Source organism: Natrix helvetica, assembly GCF_964273705.1.
Source record: "Natrix helvetica genome assembly, chromosome: 3".
Taxonomy (NCBI): Eukaryota; Metazoa; Chordata; class Lepidosauria; order Squamata; family Natricidae; genus Natrix; species Natrix helvetica.
In genome coordinates, this window is record NC_138549.1 from 51,056,438 (window position 1) to 51,078,762 (window position 22,325).

General features: G+C 41.5%; 1 protein-coding gene across 2 annotated transcripts in view; it reads left to right on the plus strand.

The window, feature by feature from the left end:
• The window catches only part of PHEX (phosphate regulating endopeptidase X-linked), a 267,193-nt gene that overhangs the window by 97,265 nt on the left and 147,603 nt on the right, over positions 1-22,325 (plus strand). The window contains exon 12 of one of the 2 annotated variants that reach the window (XM_081946240.1): positions 19,311-19,412. The exons of the other annotated variant lie outside the window; for it this stretch is intronic. Within the exon in view, the coding sequence (XP_081802366.1) occupies positions 19,311-19,412 (102 nt within the window). The remainder of the gene's footprint in view (positions 1-19,310; positions 19,413-22,325) is intronic. 2 annotated transcript variants of the gene reach the window in all.

The window sequence follows — 22,325 nt, forward strand, 5'->3', positions numbered from 1 at the left end:
TTTTCCTTTTTGTCTTTCAACTTCTCATCCTCTTCCTTTCCCCACAACCCCATTCCCTTCTAGCACTGATGATGTTACTTAGTTTCGTAATGAAATGTCTGAAAGAAAACCACCAAGCTCATAAAGCAGCAAGGATCCCACTATCCTCCACCTCCTCTTTCTCCTTCTCTTTCTCCTTTTTGTCCTTCTATCTTTCTCCTCCTTTCCTCCCAAAGGACCTCCCTGGAGTTGCTTTTCTGAGCACGGGGAGACAGACAGCGCAAACTACCCTCCATCTCCCCGTGCTCAGAAGAGGAAGCCCGTGCAAGTCCTTTGCTAGCAGGCAGGTTCTAGGACGCCTGCCGCCACAAAAAGGACCTTCCCGGAGTTGCTTTTCTGAGCACGGGGAGACGGACAGCGCAAACTACCGTCTGTCTCCCCGTGCTCAGAAAAGGAAGCCCAGGTAAGTCCTTTGCTAGCAGGCAGGTTCTAGGATTCCTTCCCCCCCAAAGGACCTCCCTGGAGTTGCTTTTCTGAGCACGGGGAGACAGACAGCGCAAACTACCATCCGTCTCCCTGTGCTCAGAAAAGGAAGCTCGGGTAAGTCCTTTGCTAGCAGGCAGGTTCTAGGATTCCTGCTGCCACCAAAGGACCTCCCCGGAGTTGCTTTTCTGAGCACGGGGAGATGGACGATAGTTTGCGTGGTGCGGCTGGTGCCTAGGAGGTCCTAGGAGACCGGCCGCACTGCATAATCTCCCGCTGCCATTCCCACCCCCGTGCTCATGCTTTCTGGTGGCCAGGCATCTTAGACAAGTCCGGGGACCTTGCAAAGGCCTTGCGAGGTCCCCAAACTTGTCAAAGACACTGGCTGCACCGCATAAGCTCCTGCCACTGTCCCCACCCCTGCATCTGTGCTTGCTGACAGCCCTGTGGCCCTGCGCTATAAGCGAGCCCGGGATCCTTGCAAGGCCGCAAAATGTCACCGGACTCACTTATAGTGCAGGGCCATGGCAGGCCGCTCCAGATGGCCTACCGTTGCCCCCCACCCCGCGCTTAGTTGCAGCTTACTTACCTCCTCGGAGTTGGCAGGCAGCAATAGAGAGCCAAGCAAGAAAAAAGGTAAGTGGGTTTAGCTAGGGTTCTTAGAGGCGGGCAGGACGATTGGTGAGCCAGCCAATCAGTGGGTGGTGGGCAGGGCTAGGATAGTGCAGATGGGCGGGGGGAGCGAGCGAATGAGGGGCTTCTGGACAGGCGGGGGGAGCGAGCGAGCAACAGGGCCAGGGCAGGCATTCTGGAACTTACTTCCGGGTCTACCAGTGGAACCTCTTCTAACCAGTTTGGTAGATTTGACGAACCAGTTCGGTAGAACCCACCTCTGCTGTGAACACTGCGAACCGGTAGGAACCCACCTCTGCTGTGAACACTGAACAGAGTATAAGACAAGGTAGTGTGATGTCCCTTTGCTTATCTACAATGCTTGATAGAATATTTACCATCAAATCACAAAATGGATGGTAGTATAAGATAGATGTTTGTAGAAAGATAGTGGATGAGATGTGGCTTTTAGCAAGGAATAAATTGTCACAAGAAGGAAAACTGCTGTGTTTCATGTTATATGGATATGAGAGTTGTGTCACAAAAAACATAAAAAATATGTTGAATGGAGCACTTAAGTGTGTGTAGCAAAATAAACAAGTAAAATTATTTAAGAATGGTTGAGGACAGAATATGGATTGAAAACAAAAATGAGTAACCATTATGAAAGAAATATTTTGATGTGGCTTGGTTATATAGGGAGCATGAAAGAGATCAAATTTCAAACTTAAAAAAATAGTGTATGGGTTAAGAGGAAGGGGAAGATTGAAAAAATTCTGGTTGGGTGCATTAATAAGATCCTGAAAAGAGAAAGGTATGAAGCATAAAGACTGAAAGAAAGCATATGAGGTGGTCAACGAATATGATCTAAGCAAGTATAGAAATTGATTGTGGGACTTCCTGCAGTGACGTCACTTCCATGAGGGCGAAGAAACAGTAGCCCTACTAGTTTTGCTCGAGTTTCTGTGGTGAAGATCCTGAAAAAGGATGAGTTGAACCTGGAGGGATCAACAGGGGAGAGGGGGAGCCCGGGTGCCGAGGGAGGAAGCAAGCAACTTCCCTATCGGACGAGGGAAAACCCCTTGAAATCACCGGAGAAGAAATCGGCGTCCATGGCCGATTTTGGGTGCTGACTGCCACACATGAGGGAGAGAAAATAGCAACACAGCAGCATTGGTGAGAATATTTAAAACAACTAAAAAGGTATAAACTCTGTTAAAGACTCATTGAGCCAGAATTTCAAAGCTTTGAAGCTAGCTGGATACAGCTTAATATTGGCAGCTATAAGAGGAGAAGAAGCAAGCGATTTCCTGTAATAATAGAAGGTTTGGAGTGACTTGAGAACAGAACACAACAAGGAGGGGGGAGAGGATTGTTGGAGCGATTTGGGCAATAAACAGAAATTGGAGCCAGACAAAACAGTGACAATTGTGAAGAAGGAGAGAGAACTATTTTGGAATACTAGAGAGAAAGTGGGATATAGAGAAGCAAACATCAGACTTCTGAGGAGGAAAAGAAAAAGCCTATACAAAAGAAGAGTAACATCGCCATCTAGTGGAGAAAGAAATAAGAATTAAATAACAGTATACAGGATAAGCCTGCTGATGCAATCTGAGGAAAAAATATTTTTTTCTGTGATCGCTGAAATAGGATTTAAAAAATTGAAGGAGAACATTGAAAGAAGAAATATAAATGTAAACTGAACTATGGTAAGATAAAATATTGTTAAATGGTATTGAACCAAATTATATTTGGAAGAGAGAGTGTAGAGCAGGGGTGGCGAACAAGTTCGACAAAAAGAGCCAAAATTTTAAACTGTGAGAGTCAGAGAGCCACACCACGCAGTGACCTGCCAAAACAGACAAACACTCACACAAAAGCATATAATTTTAACAATAATATATTAAACACATAATATAACATGCTCAGTCAGGTGTTTTTTGTTATAAATTTTTATAAACCCATTAGAGCTGCTGTATAACTTTTAAATCCATAAATAAGTGGAATCTCTGTCCACCTAACAACCTACAAGATTACTTGATGACCACAACCAGGAATGCCACACTTGCAGTCATTAAACAAAGCAGTCACATATCTCGCTTAATGACTGCTTTGCTCAGTGACGAGATTGTGATTGTAAATCGAGTACAACCTATACATGGGTAAAGCCTGGTCCTAATATTATCTTCCTTTAACCTAATATATGTATTATAATATATATATGAGTTTGGATTATCTTTGATATCTATTACAATTACAGGCTGTGAAAAAAACACTCGTAGAATTTTGGGAAATATACTAACCATGGAAATTCAATTAAATGTTTTCTCCTATTTAAAACTCTGCTGCTCCTGAACCCAGAGCTTCAATATGCAACCATTATTATTAATTTGAGCAATCATTAGAACCTCACCGGAATCCTGCAGCAACTGTGCTAGACTTTGAAGCATTATTTTTTTGGGCGCAGCAGAGGGCGCTGTTGAGCTACACCCGGAAGTACTGGTGGAGAGCTGGTGGAGTGCAGGCAAGCGTCGCGTCGACCGTACTTCCGGGTTTAGCGCGCGATCCGAGCCACAGTAAACTAAATAATGGTAAGAGGCAAAGAGCCTCATTTATTTTGGCCGCGAGCCACATGCGGCTCGTGAGCCGCGTGTTCGCCACCCCTGGTGTAGAGGATATATGAACTATCGGTGATACTTTGAAATTACCAACGTTATAAATAGAGGACATAATATTATATAAGAATTAAAATTAAGGATTTATTATCCTAAACATATTGTATACCTAGAGAATAGTAAAAAAAGTGTTGAAGGGTGGTGGTGGTGTTAGTTTGTAATTATTAAAGAGACGATATAAGATTGTATACTGAATCAAATTAAGAACGTGTTAGGTTAAATATATTCAATATTGCATGAATATTGTGTGGATTGACTTGTATACTAACCTGAATATATAGAAATTAGGTTGTTAGATTGTAGGATTGAATGATGTTGAATTGAATTGAAATGTGCATGGAAGAGGGAAAGTTTAAAGACTGAAGGGGCTGGTATAAGAGAGTGGAAACAAGTAGTGGGCAGAGAGAAGTACATGTTATTGTGGGAGAAAACTGTAAGGAAATTAAAATCAAAAATGACAAGTACAACAATAATTAGTAAAATGAATAGGAAAGCAGAATCCAATCCAGCATCAGCAATATCTTCACCCTCAAGCCAGTGCACAATTGAGAGCACACTGGGTCTAGAGAAAGAGAGCTCAACAACGAACCTTCAGTGTATGCAAGATGCATTAGCAATGATACAAGAAACAATGCTGAAAACACAAGAAACAATTACAAAAAATCACGAAGAAATTAAACTAGAAATGGGATAAATGAAGAGTGAGATTAGAAGAATAGAAGATAGAATAGGGAAAATACAAAGTGAAATAACAAAAAATGAGCAAAAAATTCAAAAAATAGAAACAAAGGTAGAAAAAAAGGAGAAGAGAATAGAGGTGGTAGATGAGAAGTTGACTACACTAAACGGACAATTAGGGGAAAAATAGCATTTTTGGAATTAGAAAAAGCTGGCATCTTTCTGCGCTTTCATAATATAGTAGAAGAAAAGAAGGAGGATTTAGGGGAAATAATTACAGAGATTGTTGTGAACATATTACCCCCCAAAAAAAAAAAACAAGAAATGAGAAGGGACATAGACCAGGTGTACTGAATTCACACAAATTACGCCAGGAGACACAAGCTCCCCCCAAAAAAATCCACGTACGTTTTACTAGAAAATCAGTAAGAGATGAAGTATATAAGAAAGTGAGGGAAGAACAAATAACATATAAAGGAAGAGAGATACAAATTCTGAGACAAATCCCAAAAATAGTGAGAGACCAAAGAAGGCAATATCAATTCCTTACACAAAAATTAATAAGGTACAATGTAACGTTCAGGTGGTTAATACCAGAGGGAGTGATGATTACCTGGCAAGATAAAAGATATAAAATAGACTTAGTCGAGAAAGCGCATGAGTTCTTTGAACATCACTTCACTGCAGAGGAAGACCAATCCAATAAAAATAACATGGAAAAGACCAAAATAGAAAAAGAGATGGACAATGAATCAAAGAATACTGAAAGATAAAGGATATATGAAAATGATAGAAAGGGAATTGAAACTTTTCTATAAAGTAAAGAAGAAAGAAGAAACATCATTACAAAACCTATGGGACACCACAAAAGCTTTTACAAAAGGATTGACAATAGCATATTTGGCAAGGAAAAACAAGGAAAAGAGACAAAAACAAAAAATATTAGAGAAAGAACTTTAAAAATTGGAAATGGACCTGCAAAATCCACAAGAAGCAAAAATAAAGGAGAAAAAAGAACTAATAAAACACAAATTAAATTTGATGACACAAGAAGAGATGCCCCCCCCAAAAAAAAACAAATTTGCAAAACAAAACTATTTTGAAAATGCGAATAAACCGGGAAGATGGTTAACACACAAATTGAAAAAAGAAAAAGAAAAAAGAATAATACATCACTTACAAGATGAAAAGGGAAACATACAATACCAGAAAGAGGGGGGAAATATATAGTACAGAAATTTTTCGAGAAATTGTACAGCAAATAAAATATATTACAAGACAATATCGAACAATACTTAAATAAAAAGAATCTACATGAAATTGAGGAAGAGAAAAGAGAAATGCTAAACAAAAAAATCACAGTGATAGAATTAAAGGAAGCATTGAAGAGACAAAACATAATAAAACCCTGGGCCCAGACGGTAAAGCTGTAGAATTTTATAAAGCCATGCAAGAGCAGAGAGAAACAGTGATTTTAGATTTATTTAATGAAGCACTTACAGAAGCGAAGCTACCAAAATCATGGAGGGAAGCATATATAACATTGATACCAAAGAGGATTCGGACCATCAACAAATAAAAAATTACAGACCATTCTCTTTACTAAACGCAGATTATAAAATCTTTACATCAATAATGGCAGAGCGAATTAAAAAAATATTAAATGAAATCATTCACATGGACTAAAATGGCTTCTTACCAAAACGCCAGTTAAAAAACAATATGAGGATAATTATAAACACACTAGAATATTATGAAGAGAATCCGGGAAAACAAGTTGCACTGGTCTTTTTAGACACCCAAAAGGCCTTTGATAACTTGAATTGGCATTTCATTATCACACAGTTAAAAATGATGAGATTTGGAGAAAAATGTATAAAAATGATAGAATCAATTTAATAATAAATAGTGACACTACAGAAGAATATAAAATATGGAAAGGAGTGAGACAGGGTTGTCCATTATCACCTTTATTATTTATACTAACACTGGAATTTTTATTAACAGAAATTAGAAACAATCAAGAAATAAAGGAATTAAAAATAAAAAAGAGGAATATAAAACACAGGCATTTGTGGACGATATGGTATTCATATTAAAGGATCCATTAAAATCAGGAATTAAATTAATTCAAAAAATTGAGGAATTTGGTAGTGGGACTTAAAATTAATAAGAACAAAACAAAGATCATTATGAAGAATTTCACCAAAAAACAAGAGCAAGAATTACAGGAAAACATGGGAATGCAAATAGTAAAAAAAGTAAAATATCTAGGAATTTGGCTGACAGGGAAATGCTCAACAATTAAGGAAGATAATTATGTTAAAATGATTCAGAAAATTAAGAAAGATCTGGAAAATTGGAGGAAACTACAAATATCATTAATGGGAAGAATTGCCATCGTTAAAATGAATATACTACCAAAATTTTTCTTTTTATTTCAAGTGGTACTGATTAGCCTAGGAAATTTTTTTTCATAGATTTAAACAAATTAATTGCACATTTCATTTGGTCAGGGAAAAAACCACAAATTAAATTAAAACTGTTACAGGACAGTAGAGAAAGAGGAGGATTTGGACTTCCCGATTGGGAGCTTTATTATCAAGCAGCGGCTCTCACCTGGATAAGGGACTGAATCAATCTAAAAAACAGAAGATTACTAACAATAGAAGCTTATAATTTGGAACTGGGTTGGCACGCCTTCATCTGGGATGGGAAAGACAAAATTCATAGCTATTTCCAGAAACATTTAATTAGAAAAGCTCTACTATAAACTTGGTTAAAAATCAAAACAAAACACTACAACAAAATCCCAATCTGGCTATCCACCAGGGAAGCTCTGATATACCCAAACGTATTGGACATAAACAAGATAATAAGATATAAACATATATTTGACAACCAAGAAAGACTGAAAACAAGGCAAAAATTGAAAGACGAGGGAATAGATATAGGCTGGTGGCCCTATTTACAAATACAGGCAAGGTATAAAAAAGAGAGGGAAAGGGATGGATTCTATAAGGAGCCGCAACAGTTGGACAAAATTCTACAGGGAACCGAAGAAAAAATGATTACAAAAATTTATCACTATTTATTAAAATTCAAAATGGAAGAAGAAAATGTGAAAGAAACGATGATAAAATGGGTGATAAATTTTGGGTATAATATAGAATTGGCAGAATGGGAAAAATTTGGGAAATAAATTACAAATTAACAATGGCAATGGCATATAGAGAGAACATGTACAAGATGTTCTACAGATGGCACCTTCCACCAGCGAGAATTGCGAAAATGTTCCCGGAGTGTTCACCTATCTATTGGAAATGCAACCAACAACATGGAACCTACTACCATATGTGGTGGGTGTGTACATCTGCGAAAAAGTATTGGAAAAAAATAAAAGATTGGCTAGAGGAGATTACTAAACACCAAATTGCACTAAAACCTGAATTATTTTTGTTAGGAATTATAAAAGGAAATTATGAAAAAAATATTATGTACTTAATTCTACACATAATTACGGCAGCGAGAATTACATTCTCTCAAAACTGGAAAAATAATTATACACCAACAGAAGAAAACATAATAAAAAAAATATTGGAATGTGCTCACGAAAGAACTAAAAGAGAAAAAAGAATCTTAATACTCCGTATGGGATTTATTGTACAATTGGCTAGAGGAAAGGGGGCGGGGAAAGCAGGAAAGCAAAAAAGAAAGGAAGAAAGATCAACAAATCAATAGACAACTACAAAACCGGAAAATGATTAAAAGATTGAAATATGAGATAGACTATACCAAATAAATATTATACAAAATATCTTAAATGTACTAAAAACTGTTATATATAGAATATATATAGAAAGAAAAAAATGTATGAAATAATGTATATGCACAAATATAGAAAGTTATAGTTATAAAATATTTATTTGTATAGATAAAATAATCACAACAGATATGTAAAAAATGTAATGGGTTGCAAAGATGTGAAATTTGTACAAACAAATTTTTTTTTTTAAAAGAAATTGATTGTGAATAGTGTAGGTGCAAGATTGATTCAAGACACACATATACACATACCAGAGGTGTGTTTCAAATCCTGGCACTATTGGTTTGCTCGTGCTTGCACATGCGCTTGTATGCTAGACTTATGTGCATGCACAGAAGCGTCCAGGAGGCTGGGTGGAGCCTCCTGCTGCCACCACTATTGGTTCAGCTGATCTGGGCTGAACCAGGAGCAACCCACCTCTGACACATATGCACTTGCGTGCATGCACACACGGCCACACACAAATAGTTTTACCTGTGTTTCCTTTTCTTTTATGCTCTGTTATGCTTTTAACTTCTTTTGCTTAATCATTTTTATTCCTTAATGGTACTTTGTATAATGTTGGTTACTGCCCCAGGAAATAGTGTGATGGTTGTGTATATATTAGAATATTAGTATAGGCATAATCCAAAATGTCTTGTAGAAGAGAATTGTAAAAGAAAACTGTTCATCTTGAATGAACAATCCCATGCGTGTTTCTAATCCTAGGCATACTCCATTAATGCCTTGTACATGCCTCTTTGTGGTAAATCTTATGGAAAATTTGCATTTTAATATGAATATGGACAATATGTAAACAAATACTCTAGTTAAAGTGGATCTTTTTTATTTCTTTAGCTTATCAATCATGTTTCTGCTGCTTAGACATTATGATATTATGGAATCCCCATGTCCACGTAGATGCGTATTTCAAAACAAGTAATCTATTGTGACATTCTCAAATGTAGCCATTGATGAACACATGCCCTAGGTGTCATCTTGTCTTTCTTCTTTGATCAAAGAGCTAATTTAGACCCCCAGTGGTGCAGTGTCTAGAATGCAGTACTGCAGGCTACTTCTGCTGACTGTTGGCTGCCTGCAATTTGACAGTTCAAATCTCACCGGGCTCAAAGTTGACTCAGCTTTCCATCCTTCCGTGGTGGGTAATTGAGGACCCAAATTATTGGGGGCAATATGCTGACTCTGTAAGAGGGCTGTAAAGCACTGTGAAGTGGTATATAAGTCTAAGTGCTATTGCTATTGCTATCTAAATTTAGCAATATATTTGACCAACAGCCTAAGCAGCGTGAATGGCTATGTCTCAACAATTTTGATAAGAACTCCAAGGGTATAAGTACATTCTTCATGTTAGCCCTATTGCTACAGAAGCGCATAAAAATCAGAATATACTACAGAGCCCAACTGTAGAATCTAGAATATAAACTGAAAACGTTTATGTTAGATCTGGGCAACGAGAGACAGACTGCGGACACGTAGTGACTTAACAGCTCTTTATTAGTAGTAGTAATGATCCAGCTTGCTCTGTGGTCGGAGGGTTCCCCTTTTATAGGGATCGGGTACGCCCCTCGACCAATCAGAACGATACCTGTTTCCCGCTGTAGCAGCGGACCAGAGGGGAGACTTACTACGATATATGCTAATATCTAACACCCCTCCCCTCCTAGATGGAACGTTGCGGTAGGTAACATAGTCTTTTAGGTATGTGGGTGTTTGTCTTGCTCGGGAGGAGCGTCGTAGTTCGGGCTGGTTAGAAGTGGTTGCAGGATCGGGTGCTTTTCCTGTTTCACGTTCGGGAGATTTTGTGCCTTCGTTGCTAAGGCGTTCTGGAGTCTGCTCGGTTGCGTTGTCTGGGGTTCGCTCTGCTTCGTGCGTGTTTTCTTGTTCCAAGCTTGGTTCGCAGGTGTCGTAGTTTGGTTCGCAGGTGTCGTAGTTTTCTATGATGGGGCTCTCGCATGGTTGACTTTCTGTAGGCAGGGAAATCTCGTCTTCGTTTCGAAGGTCTGAGTGTGCTAGGCGACCCCGAAGTTGATCGATGTGCCTTTTCCAGTTCCGCCCATCTTCTAGTTCCAGCAAATACGATCGTGGACCCGTGATGCCAATGACCTTTGCCGGCATCCACAATGTTCCCCCTGCATAGTTGTGGGCGTATACTGAATCCCCTATGCTGAAAGACCGAATTTTACTTGTGGAGTCTGGGGGAGCTGTGGCAGAGTAATTTGGGTGAAGACGGTCCAGGTGAGACCGTAGACGGCGGCCCATGAGTAGTTCAGCAGGACTCCTACCCGTCGTTGCGCTTGGGGTAATATGCTGAATTAGGAGGTAATGGTCAATGCGTGTTTGCCAATCACCTGGACCCATCCTAGCGAGGGCCTCTTTTGCGAATCGCACCATTCTCTCCGCCTGTCCGTTTGATGCCGGATGGAATGGCGCGACGAGGGCATGCCGAATTCCCTGACCTGCTAAAAACGTTTCGAAATGCATGGCCGTGAATTGGGGCCCGTTATCGGAGACTAGGAGGTCGGGCAGGCCATGAGTGGCGAAAAGTCGCCGTAGAACCTTAATGACTGCCTCTGCCGTGGTTGAAGTCATTAGGACTACATCTAGCCATTTTGAGTATGCATCCACAACTATAAGGAAAGTCTGACCTTGGAATGGCCCTGCGAAGTCGATGTGTATTCGCGACCAGGGTGCTTTAGGTTTCTCCCATTCTGTGGCGGGCGCTTCCGGGGGTGCTGGTCTCGATTCCTGGCATGGGTCGCAAGTGGCCACCCACTCCTCTATTTCTTTGTCCATGTTTGGCCACCAAACGTAACTTCTTGCTAACGCCTTCATTCTAACAATCCCCGGATGACCCACATGTAAAGCCTCTAATACATTTCTACGTAAAACATACGGAATAACAACTCGATCCCCCCACAATAAACAACCTTGTAACACTGAGAGTTCGTCCCGTTTTGCCCAAAACATTTTGAATTCCGGGCCCACGTTTCCTTTCGGCCACCCCCTCCAAACCCAAGTTTGAACTTGCTTTATTACATTGTCTTTAGAGGAGAATCTTGCAACGTCGTATGAAGAAACCGGTTCAGAGTCCAAACAGTCAATGAGCAATACCGGTACTTCTGGAGTGGGGTCTGGCAGAATGTCAGGTAATGGGCAACGGCTGAGTGCGTCTGCGTGTCCGAGAGTGGAGCCCGGTCGATGAATCAATTTGTATGAATATGCAGCCAGGAAAACAGTCCACCTGGTCATGCGTGGAGAAAGGGAGATCGGGGTGGGGCGGTTTCCCGCCAAAAGTCCCAACAACGGTTTGTGATCTGTAATTAGTTCAAAATCGCGGCCGTAGAGGTATTCGTGGAAACGCTTTACTCCAGCTACAGCAGCCAGCGCTTCCCGGTCCATTTGGCTGTAATTCCTTTCGGCCGATGAAAGAGTTCTGGAGTAGAAAGCGATGGGTGCTTCTTTTCCGTCGGGCATCCTGTGGCTGAGGACTGCTCCAACTCCGAAGGGTGATGCGTCGGAGGTCAATACCAGCGGTAGGGTCTGGCTGTATTGGACAAGCAGTGAGTCAGTGGTGAGCAGGCGCTTTACCCCGGCGAAAGCTGCAGCTTCGGATCGTCCCCATTTCCATGGTGCGTTCCTCTGGAGTAGACGGTGTAGTGGCTCAGCAACGGTCGCCTTCTGCCTCAGAAAAACGCTGTAGAAATTAAGTAATCCGAGGAAGGCCTGCAACTCGGTCTGATTTCGTGGTGTGGGGGCGTCCTGGATCGCCTTAATTTTCTTTGAAGTGGGGTGTATTCCCTGACCGTCGATTCTATAACCCAGGAATTCTACGCTAGGCACGTTAATTTGGCATTTTTCCTTTTTGAGGCGGAGACCCTTTTCTCTGATTCTGGCCAAAACAGTTCTGACTCTTTTATTTAATTGCTCCTCGTTTGCAGCGGACACCAAGATGTCGTCAAAATAGGGGACGACTCCCGGTATCCCTTGCAAAAGTCGTTCCATGACGCTCTGGAACAATCCTGGGGCAATGCTCACGCCGAATTGTAGCCGGTTGCATTTGAATGCACCTCTATGCGTCACTATAGTTTGGGCCTCCGCTGTGGCGCTATCAACTGGCAGTTGCTGGTAAGCTTGTGCCATGTCTAACTTAGCAAATACCTTTCCTGGCCCCAACGAGTGCAATAAGTGCTGTACTACAGGCACAGGATATGCGCTCTGTTGTAGCGCGACATTAATTGTGCATTTATAGTCCGCGCAGATGCGGACTGATCCGTCTGGTTTGACTGGGGTCACGATGGGTGTTTCCCAACGCGCGTGATCCACCGGCTCAAGGATTCCTTGCTCCACTAACTTATCTATTTCCTTATCTATTTTGGGGCGGAGTGCAAAAGGCACTCGCCTCGGTTTAAGTCGGATTGGCGCCACTTTGGGGTCTAAATTGAATGATATTGGTTTACCCACATACTTACCAAGACCGGGGCTGAACACGTCCTCGAACTCCTTAAAAATCTGATCAGCGCTGCTGTTTCTCACGGCGTTGATTCCGGTGACTTCTAACCCCAAGGCTTCAAACCAATCAAGCCCCAGAAGGTTCTGTAATGGCGCGCTGGCGATGGTCACGGGCAGCTGGGCTTCGATGTCCTTGAAACGGATGTGGAATGTGCCTTGGCCCACGATGGGGACTTGGTTCCCCTGGTAGTCTCGCAGTAGGACGTCTGGAGCGCGGAGTTGGCTCTTTCTGAGGCTAGGGATAGCCTGTTTCATGGATGCCCATGAAATAATCGTCAGGGTTGATCCTGTGTCAACTTCTAGCTCGCAGGGTGAGCCCTCCAAGAGGACTGTGACTTTCAGCCTTTTTGGTCGCTTAGGGCGGACCTGATGTATTGTGGTGAGATACGTTCGCAACTCCTCTCTCTGGGTCAACTCTATCTCATCGTCTTCATCCTGGAAATACTCTCGTTGAGCGTCTTGATAGAACGCTCTTTCAGCTCTTTGTGTGTATTCTCTCTGGGGATACGCTCGCTCAGCTCCTTGTGAGTAATCTCTCTGGGGATACGCTCGCTCAGCTCTTTGGGAATTTTCTCTCTGGGTATACACTTGTGGATTTCTCTCTGGGCGCCCTTTCTGATTCCGCCAAGCCCCTGGGTTGGGCTTCTGTTGGCGGTACATGGGTGGCTGCCATGAGGCAGGGACTCCGCTCCGGCACACTCGTGCGATGTGCCCAAGTTTGTTGCAGTGCGAACAAACAACGTTCCTGAACCTACAAGTAGACCTGGGGTGATTCCCTCCGCAACTTGCGCAGGGCGGCAAGCGGGATCCGGGTCTCCCCCCAGGCCTCATGTGACTGCTCCGCATCATGTGACTGTCCTCGAACTCGGGATTCTCGTAGTCGGGGCTTGCGTCCTCGTAGTGTACTCTGGTTTGCCTCGGTGCTGGCTGGATTACGTTGGCCCCTCGTTGTATGGTCACCGATGATTTCTCTGCTGACTCTGACGCTCTTGCTTCGTTCAGTGCTATCTGTAGGGTTAAATTCGGGTTTGCCAACAGCTTCTTTTGTAGAGAAATGTCTCTTAACCCACAGATGAGCTGCACTAAGATGTGCTCGTCCAGATCCCTGAACTCACAGTGAGTTGCTGCTTTTCTTAGGGCTGCAACATATTGATTGATGGATTCTCCCGCCTTCTGGTTCCTCGTGTTGAATTCCTTTCGGCAGACATGGCGGGAAGGTTTTGGCGCGTAATGAGTTTGCAGGGCCTGTTGCAACGCCGTCCACGATACTGCCTGTATTGGAGTAGGCGCGGTGAGGTCTCTGGCCGTATTGAAGACTTCCTTTCCACAGTAGCCGAGGAAGATGTTTTTCTTCCTCGCGTCGGTGATCCCCGTGTATTCGTTCGCTTCGAGGAAACACTCGAAACGAATCATGAAGGCTTCCCATTCATCGTTTGCTGGGTCGAAAGGAGCGGGGGGAGCATGCATCGCCATCTTCTCTGTTTGAATTTGCCGCGCTGCGGTGATCTGAGATGGCTGCCGGAATTTCTGCCGAATTCCTGGGCTGGATCAAATCCGGAGATTCTGGAGGTAGCGTTCTTCGTCCTATCTGCCCCTCGATCCCATCCTCGTCACCAATGTTAGATCTGGGCAACGAGAGACAGACTGCGGACACGTAGTGACTTAACAGCTCTTTATTAGTAGTAGTAATGATCCAGCTTGCTCTGTGGTCGGAGGGTTCCCCTTTTATAGGGATCGGGTACGCCCCTCGACCAATCAGAACGATACCTGTTTCCCGCTGTAGCAGCGGACCAGAGGGGAGACTTACTACGATATATGCTAATATCTAACAGTTTAAGTTCAGGGAGTTCAGCTCATTAGTGCACTAAGTTAATCGAAACATTACTCTGCCATCAATTTTCTCTGAGTAAACCTATTTCCTGGGATCCAGTTTACTCTTGATTGTTGAATGCTCAGTCATATTCTGTCTTAGATCTGTACTGACTTCCACATTCAATCAAAACAATGTGATATTAAAAAGACATTAATGAATCATAAAAAGAAGATGCTGCAAGTCATTGAGAGATGGGCAGTCTTTTTTTCTTTTTACATAGATCAATATAAAAACACAATTTCAGCCAGCAGTTTCCAGGGTGGTAGCTGAATTTAAACAAAAACAGAAGTGCTGCAGTACCTTGAAGACCAACAATTCCCTTTATAATATTAATGGAGGTTTAATGCAATAATGTTAATCTAAACCTATTTGTTAGGTTTAGGACAGGGTTGTCAACTCCTGGCTCATGGGCTGGATGCGTCATGAACTGGCCACACCCATACCCAGTTTACTGAATGGGAAAAAAGTCCCAATACACCATGTGATGCCGCCATGATGTGAGTTTGACACCCCTGGTTTAGATGAATTTAGAAGTTTCATCTACCATTTACTCCATTTTTTCAGAGTATTTTTTCCAATATTTGTTTTCACATTTCACATTAATATTTAGGAGAAATTTTTTGATGCTTTTACATAATTTCTTTCAACCTAAATACATTTGATAATAATCTTGCAATTTTTATCAGTCTTAGACAGTTTTTGACACTATGATGCCTGTTTTCTTAGAATTGAAATTAGAGGCTGGCAATACAACGCAGGGTAAAATCCAGTGGTGGAATTTAGCCGGTTTGCCCCCATTCACGTGAACGATTAGCTAATTGCTTGTGCAGTTTGGAGAATCGGTTGAAAATAAAGTGCAGGATAAGGTTTTTTCCTCTCTCCCTTCAGTTAACAGCTCCGGGCAGATAGCCAAGAACCACTTAACAGGCTACTTAGTTGCAGCTGGAATGCAGCTGACACAAGCCTTGAATAAAGGCAGTAAACAACAGAAACTGACAGGATTAGAGCAGAAAACAGCCAGGAAACCCATCAATTACCCATCTAGGAATGGGATTAACCTCTTCTCTTCAGGAAGGACAAGATTACATACATCTTCATTATAAAGGATATTAAGTAACACTTATGTGATCAGCTAATACTCCCTGGAGTTCCCCAAGGCTGCAGTATTGGTTATTTCTTGTTTCTTCCTGGGGGGAGGGGGGGGAGATACAGGAGGAGACAAGGATGCAGCTTGATCATACAGCCCTGAATTTAATGCATAAGTGGTCCAGCCAGCTGTATTGCTTCTGCTGTGAAGCACCCAATTTGGAACATAGGGGACATAGAATAATAAAGTTGGAAGGAACCTCAGAAGTCTTCTAGTCCAACTCCCTGCTCGAGCAGGAGATGCTATATCATTTCAGACAAATAATTGTCCCATTTCTTGTTGGAAGAAATCTCCTTGGTTATTTCCCAGCTGGGATGCAGTCACCAGCACTGAGAAGAAATTGACACTGAAGCAAGCTGCCACAAAGTGGACTCCTTAATTCAGGAAGACAAAATTATTTAATGACTCAGCTCAAACATTAATAGCTAGCTAGCAAATTGGGATTATAACCCTACTATATGTCTTTTTATACTTAATTTTTCTTTGAAGCTCCTGCAGTTTGATGGGTTTTAGTCTGCCTTCAGCTGAGGTGATTGCCCTAGGTCAGCGATGATGAACCTTTTTTGGCTCGCGTGCCACAAGTGGGGGGAGCACAGGGGGGGTCGTGTGCGTGCGTGCTGCACCCATAATGCAATGGGCGACCCCCAGTGCGCATGCGCGCACAAAAGGTGCTTCCCCCCCATTTTTACATGCTTTTTTTGCCCTCCCCAGGCTCCAGAGGCTTTATAGGAGCCTGGGAAGGGCAAAAAGAGCCTCCCCCGCCCCCCGGAGGCCCTCCAGAGGCTTCAGGGATCGTCCGGAGGCTTCCCTGAAGCCTTCGGAACGCTTAAAACAACCCTCCGTGCAAACCGGAAGTGACTTCCGGTTTGCTCAGAGGGTTGTTTTGAGCGCTCCGAAGGCTTCAGGGACCGTCCATTTCCTCCCTCCCTCTTTCTTTCTTTTCTCCTTCCTCTTTTTTTTTCTTTCCTTCTTTTTTTCCTTCCTTCCTTCCTTCCCTCCCCCCCTCCTCCCTCCCTCCCTTCCTGTGAAGAACCCCAGAAGGTATTTGGTAGGAGAAGAAAAGCCAGATGTTTTGAAACTGAGAACATGCCCATTGATCATCTGGCATTCTTACAGCTCCACTATTGATCCTGCACTTTCAATAGGCTTTCAACTCAAGCTCCATGCCAGAGGTCTTCAAATTTGGCAACTTTAGGACTACAGCTAGCAGAGCTGAGTTCTGGGAGTTGAAGTCCACAAGTCTTAAAGTTGCAGAGTTTGAAGACCTCTACTCCATGCACAGTGGATCCCCAAATAGTGAGGATTTCTTTCTTTGTTTCTCCCTTGAAGCCCCCCCCTCCCACAGCCTGTTTTTGCTCCCAGAGAACTTCAGGAAGGCTTACTAGGCTTGCTAAAATCGGGCCACCATGCCCTATTTTGGGCCTAGTAGACCTTCCTGAAGCCCCCTGGGAGGCAAAATGGGGCTTGTGGGGATCCTGGAAGGGGAGGGGGAAGGTAAGATTGTGAGCCCATTGGGGGGGCACAGCAAGCTCTGGGGAGGGGGGCTAGTGAGTCTTATCTGTAGGCAGGAGGAGGAGGCAGCTCAGTTGGGGCTCAGGGGAGGCACCACGTGGCAGCTTAGGCAGGCAAGGCAAGTTAGGCAGGGAAGCCATCCAGGAGGTGAGGAGTGACTGGGTGGGGCCAGTGGGTGGGGCGAGCGACCTGGGAACTGGTTTGGGGGTGTGGCAGCCCTGGGTCGCTGCCAGTTCCAGTGACCCAGGCCACCAAGTTACTACCTATTCAGACGAATCAGTCCAAACCGGTAGGAACCCACCTCTACTAAGGGGTTAATCCTGCAAAGGAGGCAAGAAGGAGGTGTTCTGGTGTGCATTGGTTATTTTTAGCTTAATCCCACTTATCTTTATGGCCCTACTTAAGTGTTTCTTAGGCTGCTCTTGTGGTCAGGCTTTGTTATTTTTTGCAACAGCCATTAATGGCTTTTGGCAGCATGCCCAGGGTTTCAATTAGTCTGAGCAGCTCCTTTCTATAGAGCTGGGGCAATTTTGCCCTGTCAGTTTGAAACAATCTGAAAATTTCCAGTGGAAAGATCACATAAAAGAGGCATGGATGACTCCTACCTTTCTGTAGTTGACTAGGTTGTGCCAGTTTGATGAAAAGTGGATGACTCAGCTCTCTTCTCCCTGAGGTCCTCTGCTTTTTGCACCCCGGTGCCTCCACCTTTCTGTCTTAATATACCTGCTTAGTGATTTCTTCTGCCATTGCCTGTCAGTCACATGGATGTGTTTACCTGATGTTTCCCACATAACCCTGGCATGTGACACAGGTAAGAATTCCATAGGCTATGCCATCATTGAAGAATAAAGCAAAAAAGTAGAAAAAAATTAAGTGGATAAAAATGAAATAAATGCAGTAGTGTAAGGCATGTGACAAGGCAGTCAGCACCCCTTCTCCTTTAGAAGGACATCATTTTCACAAATGATTTATTTATTTTGTTAGATGTTTATCCTGTCTTTATTACTTTATAAGGAACTCAAGGTGGAGAACTTCCTTCCTCCTCTTAGTTTCCCCACAACCACAATCAAAGAAGTGGTTTGGGTGGGAGAGAGTGACTACTCATTCAACCATTTTTAAGCCTAAAATGGGACTAGTTTCTAGGCCAGCACTTTAACCACTACTTTGTTTAAAAAGGAAGAAGGAATGTCAAAATAACTTGTAAGAATTGCATGTGAAAACCGGCTTGGAGGAAACAAACTTGTAAAGCTGCATACATCACAGATAACATTTCAGAATAATCTCCAATAGAATGATGCAAAAGACAAGAGCGGTTGTGGCAAACTACAATCTGAGATGGACCTTTAGTAGGAAAGGAGACTAGAATGAGCAGTAATACTTTGCAAGATGGATCAAACATGAAGTGAAGATATTTGTTATTTATTTGCACAAGGCAAGCATTCTTTTTATTTGGAAATTACTTGCTACGGCTAGATGAGCGGCTGGGTATGACAAGGAGTTGAGTGGAGGGGTGAGGCATGGCTGGGCATGGCAAGGAGAGGCCAGGTGAGATGAGGCATCCCTGGATGTGAGTGATGTTGAGTTGGCCACGCCCACTCAGACACATGACCACCCAGACACGCCTACCCAGCCAGTCTTTAGGGCAGAGAACCGGTTGTCAAATTATTTGAATCCCACCACTGGTAAAAACTTATGGGAACACAAAACACCTTTAGGATACTAAAAACGGGCCATAGGACAAAAATAGAGAAAACTAAAGTGTATTAGGGTCTCTGAAGATCATACAGACCTATTACTCTAAACTAGATCTTGTTCTTGAAGAATGTTCAATTTATCCATATTATTGTCTGGGAATGTGTTGAGAAAAATAATGCAAATACGAATGTATAACTAAAGGCACAAGTGGATTCATGCTTGCAATTTGCACAGAAACATGTTTGTTCCATGTAGATTTCTTCCCCTCATGGTATTGAATTGAAAATAGCACCTTTTTCAAGGAGATAATGTTTCCTTCAGATGGCAGAGCTGACTGAAGGTATTCGATGGGCCTTTATAGACATGTTGGAAAATGAAAATGACTGGATGGATTTGGATACAAAAAGAAAAGCTGTTGAAAAGGTAAGGATGTTGAAATACCTTCTATACTATCATACAGTATATGAATGCATAGCAAAAAAAAGAACTGAAAATAGGATTGGATGTTTGTTGCAAAGTTCTATGATTTGCATCTTTACTTAGTTAAATCTTCTTTATTGTCATGGTAATTATTTGATTCTTCATTTTGCATTTAAATAGAACAAGTTAATAATTATATTTAAATAAACAGTTTTCATTTCGAGAGAAACTATTAATGTAAGGCTTCAAGACTTCTCTTCTGACATTATTAAATTCCTGGAATTGATTGGAATTATTGGATTGCCCTTATTATACATCTGTTGACAACTATAACAAAGTGCTTAACACTATATAATTGATGTAGAAGAATCAAATTTGAAATTTCAATTTAAGATGGTGTAGGGAATATTAAGGCTGAGGTTTACATTGAACTTTTTTTCTGTATGGATGGGGACCACTATGCAATAATGGGGGAGGATAATGCAAAGTAGGAAGGTGTGTGTTCTTTAGGCTGGTTGTTAAGTCTGTGTTAAAGCACACAGTACATTTTTTAATGTTTTTCATTCAAACTGACATAAAATTATACCACCAATTTTCAGCAGCTGGGGTTAAAAATTCAGTTCCCAAAGCCTCATGTTATCTGTAATTTAAAAGTACCAACATAATTGTCTCAAGTATTTTCAGTCAGAAATTATGGTGCACATAATTATTAACTCATGAAATTTAATATCTATACCAAACTTATAACTTTTGTTTTACCTTTTCTGATGCTTCAGTAGTTCTTAAAACTATTCTCCCTTATTTTTTCAAGTTCTTTATTGATATGTTTTATATTTTGTAAAAATGGAATTTGTTGTAGTAGTTGTTCAATTCCTTCCAACCCTTTGTGACCTGAAGAAAATAATTTCCAGGATTGTCTGTAACTAAGTATTTTAATTCCTGTAAGCTCATGTCTGTGCCTTCTGAGATATCTAGCCATTTCTGTTTCTTTCATTCTTAATATTTTAGCATATAATTATGCATTTTGTTCACTGATATTATTAGTTACCATTTTTTGCACTGAAACAGATGATTATTTCTTTTGTTGTCTAAAAATAGAATTTAATGGCTCTCATCTGCAGTAAGAACAACCCCATTCTAAGATCTGCATTATCTTCCTTCATCTGTATTTCTGATAAAGCGCGAAGGAATTTCCAAAAAAACAAACTTACTATCCCTTATTTGACTCCTTCTTAGAAACTATGATAAACTGATTTGTTGATGTGGGAACCTTGCTCTGACTCTGTGGTGGTCTTTTTCTACATGGGGCTTCTTTTATGTGAAGCAGCTTTCAAATACTTCATCTTCCAGGAAGCACATATGTTGCCTAACAGCTTGAAACCATTTTTTTGATGTATAATGTTTTAAATATTTTGTGTGACATAAGGAATATATGCAGCTATAAATGTCTATTCATAGATTTCCAGGGGCTTCTTTGAGACTTTATTTATAATTCTTCATTTTAAACTTTCAGGGGAAACTCATCCAAATGCTAGGCATAAGGTAATAAGACACTTCAAAAACTCTTGAATAGTCAGAGGTAAAATGGAAGAAAATGTCTCTTCTCCTTGTTTGATTGGATTGGTAGAAGTGGCTTGCAAATTCTTTTCCTGAGGGCACTCATAATACAGGCAGTATCTGTGTCACTACCAGATTGTGATGAAATAAAAACAGGTAGGATTTAATTTTCTACAGTTCTTTTAAAAGAAAACTTCAGAGTTCTTAGATAAAAAACAGTACATTTAATGCTTTTTAGCTGATACAAATGTGAAAAATGTATTGAATACCCCAATATTCACTTAAATTATTCACTATTTTTTATTTTTTTAAATATTTTATTTTGTTTGTACAAACTTCACATCTTTGCAATGTTGCAGAAAATGACAGGCATTAGACTTCTCAGGATACAGGAAAAGTTTATTTGGCAGCCAGGTTCAGAAACATTAGCCCATGGCTAATGTTGTGAATTTCTGAACAATCTGTATTATTGATGCACGCATTCTTATACATTCTCAAAGACAGTGTAACACGGAAACACTTAACTCATTTCTTATTGGTTACCTTGAGGAAAAAGCCTTATAAGGAGATGGGGTCTTACTTCTCCTTTTGTTACAGATATGGACTACGTGCCTTTAATGAACTTTAATTGAACCTTGTGGTTTTGGACTTTTGACATAGGGACATTTGCTGGAACATGTTGTGGTTGAAGGCTGATGACATTTCCCTGTCCCTTTAAGCAAGCTTCCAACTGTCCCTTTTATGCCATGTCTTCATTCTTATATTTTAATACATATTTTATTCTACTTTATTTCCCCCCCTTCTAGACTCTATTAATACCCACAATTGAGTCTAGCCTGTTAGATTAACAATATAAGCATGCAGGATACAGAATAGCAAAAAAGCAAGGATGCAAGCAACACACATATCATCCAAAATCACTTTCTCTACTTCTAAGAGTGCAATTTGAATATCATCTTCCTTGAGGGTATGTGGGATTAGGCTTTTTATTTAACATTAACTACTTTTCACCCTGTGTTTCCTTTACAGACCTCATAACGAGTTGTTTAAGCAAGGGTATTATGCAAGGGAGGAAGGCTAAACTTGCAATTCCACATAATAAAAGAAATAGCATTTGCTTGATCCAACCTGTTCCCGGTAGCCAAGAGAACCACACATCTGTTCCTTGTACTTTTTGACCAATAGAGGAAGCTCAAACTCATAGTTCTTGGACCACCCCCCAGACTTTCCTTGATCTTTTCATATGGAAACAGCAAGCTTTTTCCACATAAGAAGAAGACTCCATTTTCCCCTACACACACTCCTATGTTCATAGAAAAGGCATGGGCTCGGAGGTTCTTTTCATTAGTCCAGACCTGT